Source organism: Cygnus olor, chromosome 10 (assembly GCF_009769625.2).
Source record: "Cygnus olor isolate bCygOlo1 chromosome 10, bCygOlo1.pri.v2, whole genome shotgun sequence".
Classification (NCBI taxonomy): Eukaryota; Metazoa; Chordata; class Aves; order Anseriformes; family Anatidae; genus Cygnus; species Cygnus olor.
The window spans coordinates 9,937,773-9,950,411 of NC_049178.1; the positions used below are offsets into that span (position 1 = coordinate 9,937,773).

The 12,639-nt window shown below is 47.2% G+C and overlaps 1 protein-coding gene across 7 annotated transcripts in view; it reads left to right on the plus strand.

The window, feature by feature from the left end:
• Positions 1-7,363, plus strand: part of FLNB (filamin B) — an 87,809-nt gene extending 80,446 nt beyond the window's left edge. For 5 of the 7 annotated variants that reach the window (XM_040568792.1, XM_040568785.1, XM_040568788.1 and 2 more), the window contains 4 exons: positions 683-859; positions 3,321-3,539; positions 4,498-4,701; positions 5,539-7,363. In XM_040568792.1, the coding sequence (XP_040424726.1) occupies positions 683-859; positions 3,321-3,539; positions 4,498-4,701; positions 5,539-5,726 (788 nt within the window). In that variant the 3' untranslated portion in view covers positions 5,727-7,363. The remainder of the gene's footprint in view (positions 1-682; positions 860-3,320; positions 3,540-4,497; positions 4,702-5,538) is intronic. The other 2 variants (XM_040568790.1, XM_040568791.1) reach the window with 1 other exon arrangement.
• The last annotated feature ends 5,276 nt before the right edge of the window (positions 7,364-12,639 follow it).

Below are 12,639 nucleotides of genomic sequence, written 5' to 3' on the forward strand. Positions count from 1 at the left end.
AAATAGTTTATTTTTAACTTGCACTCCTTCATATGAAACATTAAGGAAACCGAATATAAGCAAACGCTACAGAAAGCTCAACACCTGTTTCAGCAATGAGGTTTTCTTTTTCAATTGAAGTTTGAATGAATTATGGTCTGTACTGTGCCAGTCTAGCTGTAGTCCAGCTGGGGAAGGTCAGTCACTCCTCTGGGTTAATCAAAAACATGAAATATCAGCAAATTGCTGAATAACTCTTAAAGGTGCCACGTCTGTGGTGTCAGAGCAGCACGCTCAGCCTGCTGGTACAACTTGACTTGCTTTTTCCCAGCTGCTTTTCGTAAGGAAGCCCAGTGTGCTGCTCTGTCTGCCACTGACAGGTTGGGCTGTGATTCAGCTGTCACCTCTGGTTTCGCGGGTGAGGCACATAACGCTGAGACTCACGCTGCTGGCTGGATGACAGCTGAGATCAGTTTCTGGTAGACAAGGTGAAAATGCAATCCGTGACACCTCCTGTGATAAATACATCGTTTTTCTACTTAAATAGGAGCGTAGCAGCTTGTAAAGCCAAGTTTGCTTATGTTGGGACCAAAATATGTTGAAACGTGGAAGCCTTGCTTGGGCCGCTAACTAGCTCCACGTTGGGTTTAGTTGCTGCTGCTGTCATCTCCGAAATGTCAGAAAAGCCTCTTCTCTCCTGCAGACAAGTACGCTGTTCGGTTTATCCCCCACGAGAACGGAATCCACTCCATCGACGTGAAGTTCAACGGAAGCCACGTGGTGGGCAGCCCCTTCAAAGTGCGCGTTGGCGAGCCCGGGCAGGCGGGCAACCCTGCGCTCGTCACGGCGTACGGACCGGGCCTGGAGAGCGGTACCACGGGTAACCCTTCTTTTAGAGCTCCTGTACAAACCTGTTGGCCTTCTGGCTTTCTTGAAGGAGCCAGAAGCTGTTTGTAGGCATATTTTTACATGACTTGCTCTGCTAAGGCAGCTGAACTAACACATTCTCTGCTGACCTGGGTGCAGACTAATTTTGCTTTCTCGCATGCTCCTGAAGTCTCATAACCATCACTAGCAGGTCTGCATGCTACACTGAGCCTTAATAAACTTAAAACCTTTGTAAAGCAGCAACTGCAGCAAAAGTTCACTTGAGCTGGTTAGCCGAACTCTGCTTAGGTGGTCCCCCAGAGCTCTGGAGATGCTTTGGCCCTGTTCCACACGTGAACCTGCAAGGGACGGAGGCTTTTGCAGAGTTACACAGCTGTCAGAAAGCAGTCAGTGACTGCCCTGCATGTATGCTCCAGAGTGGGCAAAATACTGGGGGGGAACAAATGTAGTCGATTAGTTTTTATTTTCCTTTGTCTTGAAACTTGGTAATGAGAAGTAACAGCAAAACAGGGTTTTTGGAAGCTTTTCCTGTAGTGAATGCAGTTATTCAGCCGGCTGACTAGTTTAAGGAGTCTCATTTAACTTGCATACCCCTGTTAATCAACTGGGTGCGAGGGTGTACCCAGTTAGCTTTTCCTTAGTGCTTGCACCTCTAAGAAATGTCAAGTTAAATGTAACATGACGTGTAAACCTAGGGAATATGATGAATTGTGTTCTGTTTGTAGTATTTCATATATGCTTCAGATGCAGCATGAATACTGACACTACTTGGAAATCTGACACCTATTTATCTACTTTGGCTGCCCCATCTGACAGTTCTCAACTCAGGAATGTAGATTTTTTTTTCATTTGTATGATTTTGGTCTTTGTAAGAAAATATGAAAGCATTCCAGAATATGCGCTTTGATTTGTTTAATTGTGTGCTTTTGTGGGCCACACACAGGTGAAGAGCAGAATAAAGCTGTTTTTTTTCCCTTTGATATGCAAGGCAGCAGCTAGTTCCCTTTATGCTATCCACTGCTGTCTTTTGAGGATTCTATTTATACCTTTTTTTTTTTTTTTTTGTCCCTGGAAGAAATACTGTGTTTATTCAGCCAAAGCTTGTGCTGTTCTGGAGAAACCAAGCAGTTAGTTTTGGAAGCGTATGGATATACTGTGTAAAATAAAGATATTGCAGCCTGCGCTGCTTTAATAGGTGGAAACAAAAGCACTCATTAATACTAGCCACTGATGCATCAGGGACGGGGGAATTTTCCTCCGTCTATAAAGGTGCTTGGGGTTGTTATTAATCTAAATAGACTGTTTAACTTCAGCAAGGTTACTCTGTGCCCCTTTGTTGAATCCTGGCCACTCCTAAGGGAGCATTCTCGAACAATGGCCCAGTGTCAGACCCGGATAGCTGGGGGCTTAGCACCTGAAACGTGTCCCCCGGGAGCCTCCAACAAGGCAGCCTTCAGATGGGGCACCAGGAAAAAGCCGCGGCTCCTGAGCGAGGAGTCTGCAGGGAGAAGCTGTGAGGCTTGCTGCTTTGGGAAATTAATTTTCCTCCAGCTTCTGATGTATTAATTTGCAGAGCCCGTTTACTGTTAGCAGCGTGTGGGAGGGGACGGGGCTGCACCAGGAACACTGTGGCTAAGCAGTGCGTGTTGCAAGCTGGCTGCCTGGCCTCCTTGGTAAGGCTTCCTGCTGCCACGCTCAGGGACAGTGCCTCTGGGAGCTCCAGGCTCTTCCAGCATTGCAACACAGCGGCTGCTTGTGCAGAAAGGCTAGAAACTTCCCCGGGTTTGCCACCACACATACATGCTTCAGTCTCTCTGTAGTAAACTTTCCCATAGCTGTCTTGGTTCTGATGGCACTCGAGCCCTTTATTCCTTGTCAGCAGCGTCTGATACAGCAACCAAAGATCGTAAATATTTGAAGCCAGTTTGACAGTAAATTACTTGAGGACTAAAAGCCTCACTTTTAAATTCTTCTCGTGCTGCTGGCATTGTGTCATTGGCTTAGTATTAAGAGCAGTAATTCAGCTCTGTTAGCCAGATGCTGTAATTAAACAAGCTTTTGTTTCCACAGACTGCTTGGAGTGTTGTTGCAGAGCAGTTCAAACACCCGGCTCCTCCAGGAGACCTCTCAGCCCTTGTCTCTCAGGCTTTCTTGTGGGCCCTTCACCACTGATTTATGGCCCGTGTGGTGGGACGGCTCTGAACTTCCCTGAGCTTAGACACGAAGGAACTCGCCTCAGTGCGGGCTCCAGCTCCCAGCAGAAAGGCCCTCGTTTAAAGAGTTCTGCCTTTCCTTGTTAAGTCGGCCTTTTGATGCCGAGACACTTCCCTTTTGGTCCTGAAGGGCTGTCTTGTCCATTGCATCAAATCATCAGCTCCTGTTTAATAACTGAGGCTGCTTTTGTAACAACGGCTGTGAGGAAGAGTGTGTCTTACTGTGCTACGTCTTTCTAGGGTTGCAGTCGGAGTTTTTCATTAACACGACCAAGGCTGGTCCAGGTACCCTCTCTGTTACAATTGAAGGGCCATCAAAGGTGAAAATGGACTGCCAGGAAACTCCAGAAGGTTACAAAGTCATGTACACACCCATGGCTCCAGGAAACTATTTAATTGGAGTTAAATATGGTGGACCTAACCACATAGTGGGCAGCCCCTTCAAGGCAAAGGTTACAGGTAAAAAGCTAACCAGTATTTACTGCGTGCCTGAAGTAGTTTGTGTCACTCAGCAAGTATGTCCCTCTGAGATAGCGCAGCAGTCAGGGTTAGATGCCTGGTGCCCAAAAACACGAGAGGCAAAAAACACTTTTCCCCATCACCTCCAAACCCTAGATAGGGATTTGGGGAGATGCTGAGAACTGCCTGCGGGCTGCAGAAGCATCAGTCGTGGAGCTTGCCAGCTCAGCTCTAAAACAGCTTCAGGGGAAATACTAGACTTTGACCTAGCTCTAAGGTGTTGCATTGGCAGTGGGGAAATACGACTTGGTTACCCACTTTTCCTCCCCAGCCCCTGAAACCTGGAGACTTACAGCACAAATGATGCCCCTCTTGGTCTCATTTTGGTGCTGCCGTGGCCTGACCAAGGGCCATAGTGTCTAGGGGCTTTCAGATGATGTGAGGAAGGCTGGTTTTACATCTAGGAGCTCTTTCTCTTCAGTGCTGTGTTGAAGCATAGGCTAGCTCTACTGCTGCCCCAAGCTAGAGGAATCCTTCCTGGCGCCCAGGTGTGGTGGTGGTCTTGGGGGGCAGATGGTAGGGACTGCACTCCCCCCGGGCTGGGACATGCTCTGCTTTCAAAATGGATTGTTGCGAAATTGCACCTGCTTTTCTGCCAACTCAAGCCATTTTTGGCATTTTGGTGATTGGAGCACAATTAACTCTTCTCCAGCGGCCAGCTTTGCTTAATGAATCCTGAAGTTCCTGTGGTCCTTTAACCACTTAAGGGCTCTGGGATGGGACTGTTGCCAGTGTTACTGGAAGATGTTGGTTTAAATACTGAAGAAGGAAATTGCTCCTCTGAAAATGCATTTTGGATGCAGAATGCATGCTAGTTGCTAGGAGGATTTCAAAACCTCCTGCTAGATGCCTTTCAGATGGGGTGAATCTGAGTGTCAGAAGTCTTTTCTGTTTCCAGGACAGCGACTGGTTAGCCCAGGCAGCGCAAACGAAACTTCTTCCATCATGGTAGAGTCAGTGACGAGGTCATCAACTGAAACCTGCTATAGTGCCATTCCCAAATCCACCTCGGATGCCAGCAAAGTGGTTTCCCGGGGAGCAGGACTCTCAAAGGCTTTTGTGGGTCAGAAAAGCTCCTTTTCTGTGGACTGCAGCAAAGCAGGTAAGGGTATAGGAACCAGCTGTATGTTATGGTGGCTTAGCTGGGTGGTTTTTGCATTAAAACATCATTCAGTTAATTGCAAACTCTGTGTTAGGAAAGAGGAAGAGCATGACTTTGTGAGCTGGCAGCTATGAATTAATGAGAGCTCTTAGCAGCAATCTGAGACCTGATTTCAGCTTCAGCTGTAAATCAGCATTTTGTGAAGTTGAAATTCAGAGCTCGAGGTGCTGATCTGGCTGTAAAGAAACACTCTAAGTGCTGCATGGTGCTCACCAAATCAATCTTAAGGGGCTATAAAGATTCCACGTCCTCTCCAAATGGCTTTTCTTAGCCAGGAGCACCTGAAATAAAAATGGGGTTATGGCATGAGAACAGGCAGGTTGCTAAGCTTAAGCATCCCTCTTGGTGCATTGCAGCCTGTAGTGCAAGATGTTCCCATAAGCTGAGTGCTGATCACCACCTGCAGGTGTTGTGGTGGGCAGATAACAGGCCAGCTGTGCTTGCTGGTCTCTGCTGCTGACTTCTAAGGAAGTACCTGAGAGGCAGTGCCTGCTTGCTTTCACAGCGTTAATCTCTCCTGTGCTGTAATTAGATAATGGTAGCGTGTCAGGTCCAGCAAAGTGCACAAATAGACCCTTGCCTCTATGAGATTGAAGATTTTTAAATAAAATTCCCTCGTAAACCAAGCTACCTTAGCCATACCTCAGATTACTGCTCTGAATTGTAAATTAAAATAACAAAATCTTGTGGTAATATTATGGAGCTAATGTTGTGGTACAGTCGTCACGCTTGTTTGTTTAAGCTTATGAATGCTAACAGTCTGTTATTTTGCTTTAGGTTCAAATATGTTGTTAGTCGGTGTCCACGGGCCTACAATACCGTGCGAAGAAGTATCCATCAAGCATTTGGGCAGCCATCAGTACAATGTGACCTACGTCGTCAAGGAGAGGGGTGACTACGTCCTGGCGGTGAAGTGGGGCGACGAGCACATTCCTGGGAGTCCTTTCCATATCACTGTTCCTTAATCCCAACCCACATCCGAGTCAGTCTGTGTGTTTGCAATTCAGATGTAGAGTTATACTGGGTGCAGTCCTGTTGCAAAATGCAGTATCTAGATACACACGGCTCACATTTCAATACGCTCAGAAGTAAATTCTGTAACTTTGTTTTTACAAGCATTTCACTTCTCTTCTACTTATCAACATAATGTAAATCTATTTAATATCCTCTTCAAATTGTACCTTTGCAGTACTGTCCAGGTCACTGTCAATGTTTGGAGAATCATGTGGATAACTAGACACTAATTTCCCTTGTGGATGTTAAAGACTTTAGATGTTAATTGAAAACTGGAATTTGTCTTTGTAATTGGGTATCTTAACTACTGATTTTATTTGACTGGAGACTTTACATTTTAGTTATGGAACATGACTTGGGCTGTCCCCAGTTCAAATTCTTTTCTGTAAAGAAATGAGATAAAACTGGTACTATAATAGGTGCCTTTGTATACTTGATCAATTTTAATGCTTAACATAATAAAAGGCTACTAAAAGTGGCTTTACCATTCAAATTTAAAATGTTTTTGAAAATGCATTGCTAATGGTTTACATTTAGGAAAAGTTTATCTTTTATAGCAGACCAAAAGCAGACTTAAAATTATTTCCTGAGAGCTTTCAGCCTTTATGTTAATGCTTTGTAAATCTATACAGGTAGCTTTTTGGCCGTGATGCTAGCAATGCGTTTTTTAATTAGCTTGGGATTCTGGTGAAATTTCTAAAACTTTGCTTTACAGGTAACTCCCAACACGCTTACTGATTTATTTTCTTTTTAAGAACAACTCCCAGTTTGGCTGCATTAAATAAAGTCCCTAGCTTGCCAAGCCAGGCATAGCTCTCATCTGAGTGACCCAAAATCCACGCAGGTCAGAGCACAGCAGTATAATGGCGAAGGGATCAGCAGTTTCCCTGGCTGCTGCTGGGCAGGCAATAAGGGAGATGGTGCAAACCCCTCCTGGGCATGGAGACCCACATCTGTACTTGGGTAGTGGGCGGGAGGGCGGGTGGGTGTGTAAATGTGCTGACACAATGGCAATAAGAACCAACAAACCCTTGGTTTTGTTGCAAACTGTTTTATTATATCTCAGTCCAAGGACGTGCCTGAAGCATGCTCATCTCTTCCAAAATTTCCTTTAGTGCTGTGAGGGGGATTCATGCTTAGGGTCAAGGAGTGAAAACTTCCATTGTAACTTATATGTTTGTCCTGGATTACTCAATATTACTTTCCAAGTGTGTATCGGAATTGCTGTCAGCTTCTGGGGCTTTAGTAAAACTCTCCAAATGAGCTTTAACTCTGTGATTAGGAGAAGATAGGATTTGTGAAAACATATTGAAATGTCACTGTCTGTCCCTATGGAGAAGTTCACGCTTACAGTTCTGTAGTTACTTGTGGATGCACTACCCTTGAGCACAGTTGATTTGGGAAATAAAGGACGGTTGTTTGTTTTTTTACTGTGCTTTTTTGTGCCTTAATGTGAAATGCTCACTACATTGTAAACTAGGAAGTGAAAACAAAATAAACTGGAATAAAATGCAGGATTGTAAAATTGTATCTTATAACTTATTAAATAGAAATGTTTGCTTCATTAAAATGTGCATGTTAAAAACAACACCGGGTTCTTTTCATATGTAGTCCATAAAGTCCAAACCAAAACTACAGTGTGTAGCAGCTCCAGACATGCCAAGTGACCTCCGGACCACGAGCCATGCAGGAGGCATCCAAAAACTTGGGCCTAGCTTCAGTGCCATTGTATGTTTTCCTGTAACCTCACTTTTTTTGTTGCTAAAACAAAACATTGCAAAAGCTTAAGCCACGGCATCAGCATGGCAGGACGTGACCATGTTGTGCCAGGTCTTTCTGCACAGACCGCGGTGATGGGGGATCAGCGGAGCTGGAGAGCAGAAGTGTTTGTGGGGCTGTGGGGCTGCTCCTGCATCGCTGCCAGCGGCACCCGTGCAGCTCTCTGGTGCTCTCCAGCAGCACCGTGGGGCTGTTTGCAGAAGGTGGCTCCTGGCGTGGCACCTCAGGCCAGCCGGCTCCAGCGCACGGCTATGGAAACCAGCAGATGTTTTCCCAAACACAGCTCCCACTGGAAACACCACTGAAACCCGAGAGGCAGCGGGCCAGCAGCTGCTGCCAAGGACTTTCCTGCCCAAGGTTTATCAGGTTGTTTTCTTTTTGTAGTTAATTGTGTTTCATTAGCTTTGTGCTGTGTCAGCTTGAAGCTCCTATTTAAAATTTTGAAAGGAAAAAAAAAAAAGCCTGAATATAGCTGTCAGGTTGAGTAAACCTGAGAGGCTTGTGCCTGTGTAACTGGTGTTACCCAATCGCCCTGCTCTTGTCAGGCCTCCTCTTGTCTGTTACCATTTGGTCTAATCACGTTAGCTGGAATTAAGGAGAGTTGTCTGAAGTTGATGGGCTGTGATCATTAGCTTGTCTGAGGGGTTACACCACGGCAGGCAGGCTGCAGTGGGGCTGGGATGTTGGTGTGCCTGGTTACTGGCGTCCCGGTGCCTCTCGCCGTGCTCCTTCCTGCCATGCCCTGGGGTCTTGCCTGGGAGAGAGACTGGGAGGAGGACTGCGGGGTGAGCTGGACAGGACGTCCTTTCTAAGCCCACTGCCCTGCGGCACCCCACTGATGTAGGCCCAAATTCGTGCATCCTTTTGGGGGAAAACCCCAAAGGAAAACCCAAGGCGTGGCAGGGCCCTGGCACAGGCCGGTCAGAGTGCAGGCTGCGTGGCTTGTGGGGGCTCTTCTGAGCTTGTCCAAACAGGACTTGCATTGTTTCTCCTCAGGTACCAGGTGGCCCTAATTCCGTAGGCAGCCACGCATCTGCTTAATTCCAGTCTTCTGAGCGGACTGGCTGGTTTTTAAGCACGTGTGTGTAGTGCCACAGTGTGGCTTCTCCACAGCCTCTCATCTGCTGTGGCCTGCTGGCCTGGGGACGTGTTTTCCTCAGGCTTCCTGCGGCAGCGCCTTAAGGCCCGGCTCCCACCAGCGACACTGCTGCTCCTGCTCCGGGCCACCAGCAGGAGAGCCCTGTGGACCTTAAATATACATTTATATTTTAAAGGTAACCTAGCTTATTTTTTTCTGGAGCTTGTGCTGGGTCTCAGACTGTGCAGAGTACCTCGTGTGGCCAGGACGGGTCTCCCTGCACCCCCTGACAGGCATCGAGCTGTTCTGGTGTTCATGACATGCATCGGCAGTGCAGATCACTGGGCTGTTGCTTAGCAGGACTGTTTTTATTCAGATTGTGCAAAGCCTGTAATCATTTCCCCCTCTAATTGTCATTCTGTGGAAAGCAAGATTGTGAAATTTCCAGTTGTTTTATTCTGTGGGCAGTTTTAGCGTCCAAATGTATTTAAAACTGAATTGATTTTATTTTTGCCTTTTTTTGTTGTTTTTACACTGCATTTTAATGCACTTGTCTTGCTTAAAGGAAACAAACCATGTCCTAATTGCATTTCAAAGACTGCCCAGAGAGATTACGTACAAACAGGCATCAGTTGGCAGCAGCTGGGATGCTAAAGTGAGACTGTTAACGCAGGGCAGGGCACAGAGCTGGGCAGAAGCAGCAGGACAGGCTGCAGCTGAGTTACCGACCAGCAGGTCCCTCTCACAGAAGGGCATCGAAACAGCCCTGCTGCCAGAAATCCTGCATGTGCTTTCCTGCTTCCACGGGGCCGCCTGGGAAAATGCTTTTCCATTGCTTCCCTACGTTTCCCAGGCTTGCAGGGTTTGTTTCCAGAGCTATGAATTCATATTGCATGCTTAGAAAAAATACTGGCAATGTCACGAGATCAGGCTGGATTTATGGTTGTGTCGCTATTAATTTGAGTGAATTTAAAGTGCATTCTTTATACAACACGAATGAAAGGCTAATATATGTGAGTTTTTAAAAAAATTGATAGGCAAAATATAATTTAGCAGGACCCAGAGGTATGTTTGACAGCTCCTTCCTATGATGAACTGCCTTTCTGCAGGACCTTGGTACTGCAAATATTTACATATATGCTGAGCTTGAAGCCTGTGAGTCCTCTGAGCCCTGTGGAGGAGCTGGCCCTACTTTGAGAGGTTGCGAGGATATTTCTTTCTGACAGCAATGTCCTAAGGATTTTGGGGGGAATTGGGGGATTTTTGCATCTGGCGTCACTGAAAATAGCTGGGGCCAAGCCCCCTCCTAGCTCGGAGGCACAGAAAGGAGGTCCCAGTCCAACTACCAGCATTTACAGAGCGTTTCACTGAAGGTTTCTATCTCCTTTGCCAATATGTAAATTAACGCCTATAAATCTGCCTTCTGCCTAATAGAAAATACCGTGCAAATGCCGACAGCTGAGACGCTATATTTAAAATGACACCTGAAGCATTTAACCTTGTTTTTCCTTCCTGATATACAACCAGAGTGCACAGAGAGGGCATTCATGCTTTTATACCAGGTGACAGATGGTGAAAAGGTGGCCTCGCATCTCAGGAAGGCAGGGGGGCTGAGCAGGAAGACCCCCCCAAAAAATCCCACCTTCTCGATGCTGTCTGCCTCAGCTGGGCAGGGCAGGCTTCCTAATGGTCACCGCAGCGCGTTTCCAACTGCAGCCTGGGTTTGTAACCAGCTCGCTTACAGATATGGTGAGACCAGGGCCATTTTGGGGGCAACTCTCGAGGGTCAGTGGGAAGGGGCTGCATGAGGCGTGTGTGGGGATGCAGGTCCGTGAGGTTCTGCAGTCAGAGCTGCGTCTCCTTCCCATGCCAGGTCTGCAGGCGGTGCTGCGGTATGGGCATCCGGATAGCGCGGGGCCCACGCAGATACTGGGATTTGTAGCAGTGCCACAACAGGCACTGGGATTTATAATGGTGCCACCAGGGGGGGCCATAATAATATTTATTGCACGCGCAGCTCCCCACGCGAGAGCTGGAGAGAGGCTTGCAGAAGGCAGAAACCGGTGTTATCCTGGGCATGGGGCTTACAGAGGTCGTGGAAATGCTTTTAATGACCAAGAAAGCAGGCTCCCTGATTTCTTTGCCTCTGATATTTCTGCTGCTGGCCTGCTTTGAGGTGATTGCACAGCACAGCCTGCTTTGGGGCTGCAGCTTGGGGGCTCGCTGTACACCCCGTGTTTGGTGTGGCTTTGGTGGGTGGCCAGTGCCTGCTGCTGGCCTCCCCTTGCCACAGGAGCAGGAAAGCAGCAGGAGCGTTGGAAGCTGTGCAGGCTGGAGTTGCTTCTGTTTGTATTCGTGCACAGTTAAACTTTTGGAAAAGCAAAACAAACATGGGTGTAAACACAAAGAAGGGGCTGTGCTGCACGTGGGTATCGCTGTGCTGGAGGAATTTGGAGCTGGGGATGCTTGTACTGCTGCAGAGAGGGGACAGTCCCCAGTCCTGCTGACCCCAGTTGGTTAAACAGCACGTTCTGTTTGATGATGATTTATTTATCATTTCTTAATGCTCCGCCAGCGCTGCATTTTCAACTGCACTGTGTTCCGTGCCAGTTTGCTCCGGGGCACATGCAAAGCCCCCCAAACGGCCAGATCCCCGTGCAGATTTGTACTGGTGTCCCCCTGTTCTTCCTGCCACCGGTACCCCTTTCCCCATTCTCCCAGCCTCTGGTACCCGAGGGGAGGCATGGCGATGCTTGCCCAGGGCCAAAGGGCTCAGCACCTTTTGTTTAGCTGAACCCCCTCTGCTCTTTGTTTGCACTTGGCCAAGGCCCTCGTGGAGGAAGCGGAGAGTTTCCAGCCTCAGAACAGCCTCTTTGTTTCTCTCCCAGCCCTCAGCTGAGACCTGGCTCGCGCAAGACAACGTCTCCCCGGGCCATTTCTGATTTCTAGCGTGAAACTCCTGTTTGGTCATAAATAAAGCTCCAGAAGCCTCCTTCATCTAAAGAGGGGCTTTGTTCTGGCTGCAGAGCATCCAGGATCCTGGAGGCTTGAACTATTTAAAAACCTCTCTGCAGCTGGGAGAACTGGGTAATGATCCCCTGGTGTGGAAAATTCAGAGAAGACAAACTGTTAAAAGTTTATATGTATATATTTGCAATATTGTCTGATGAATGTGTGGGATAAGCATAGGAATATATCTAGAGACCTGCTGCACTGACCGTACAAGCTTTGGGCACCTCCCAGCCCCTCTGCAATCTTATGAAGCGATGCTGTCTGTCTGCTCTGAGTCCTCCAAAAGTGCAAAGGAGCAGCACTTTGCAGAAGATGTCTCTCTGCAGGTCAAATTCTCATCCTCTGTGCCATCCACAGAGTGCCATCTGCTAACACCATGCCCCAGGCTGCAGCCACTGCAGCGATTAGTAGCTGAGCATGCCTCTTGGTCTCAAATGCTGGCTAAAGCATAATGTTCGATGTTGCAAATAAGGATAAACCTTTTTCAGTAAAGCTTAGTCATATTTACATATTTTTCATGATTGAATATATCCATTATTACTTTGCTGGAGTGAGCTTTGTTCCTGTGTGCATTGCTTCTTTCTGAAAGCCAGAAAGCATCTGTCATGTGGACTAAGATGCGAGGCCAGAGACTTAGATTGATTTCAACCTTCACATGAAACATCGCTGCTGTCAGCCAGACAGTGGCATTTCTATAAAAATCCCAATGTAAATATTTGTTCTAAATCAGGCTCTTTCTTTCCTTTTGCCTTGGCTGGGACATTAATCAAGGGAGCTTATGAAATGCTGTATCACTTTCAGATTAATTGCTACTGAAAATTGGGACTGTTGCTGTCCCCCTTTTGGCATGATCTCCTCCAGATTTATTTTCTTTCTTCAAATTCTTTCTCCCCAGACAGGCCGTTTTCACAAAGGCCAAACTGTTTTCCTCCCCTACAAGAGTATCTTGTTTGCCAGCCCTCCCCTGGTCAGCAGACAAAATGAGGGGCGTGGAT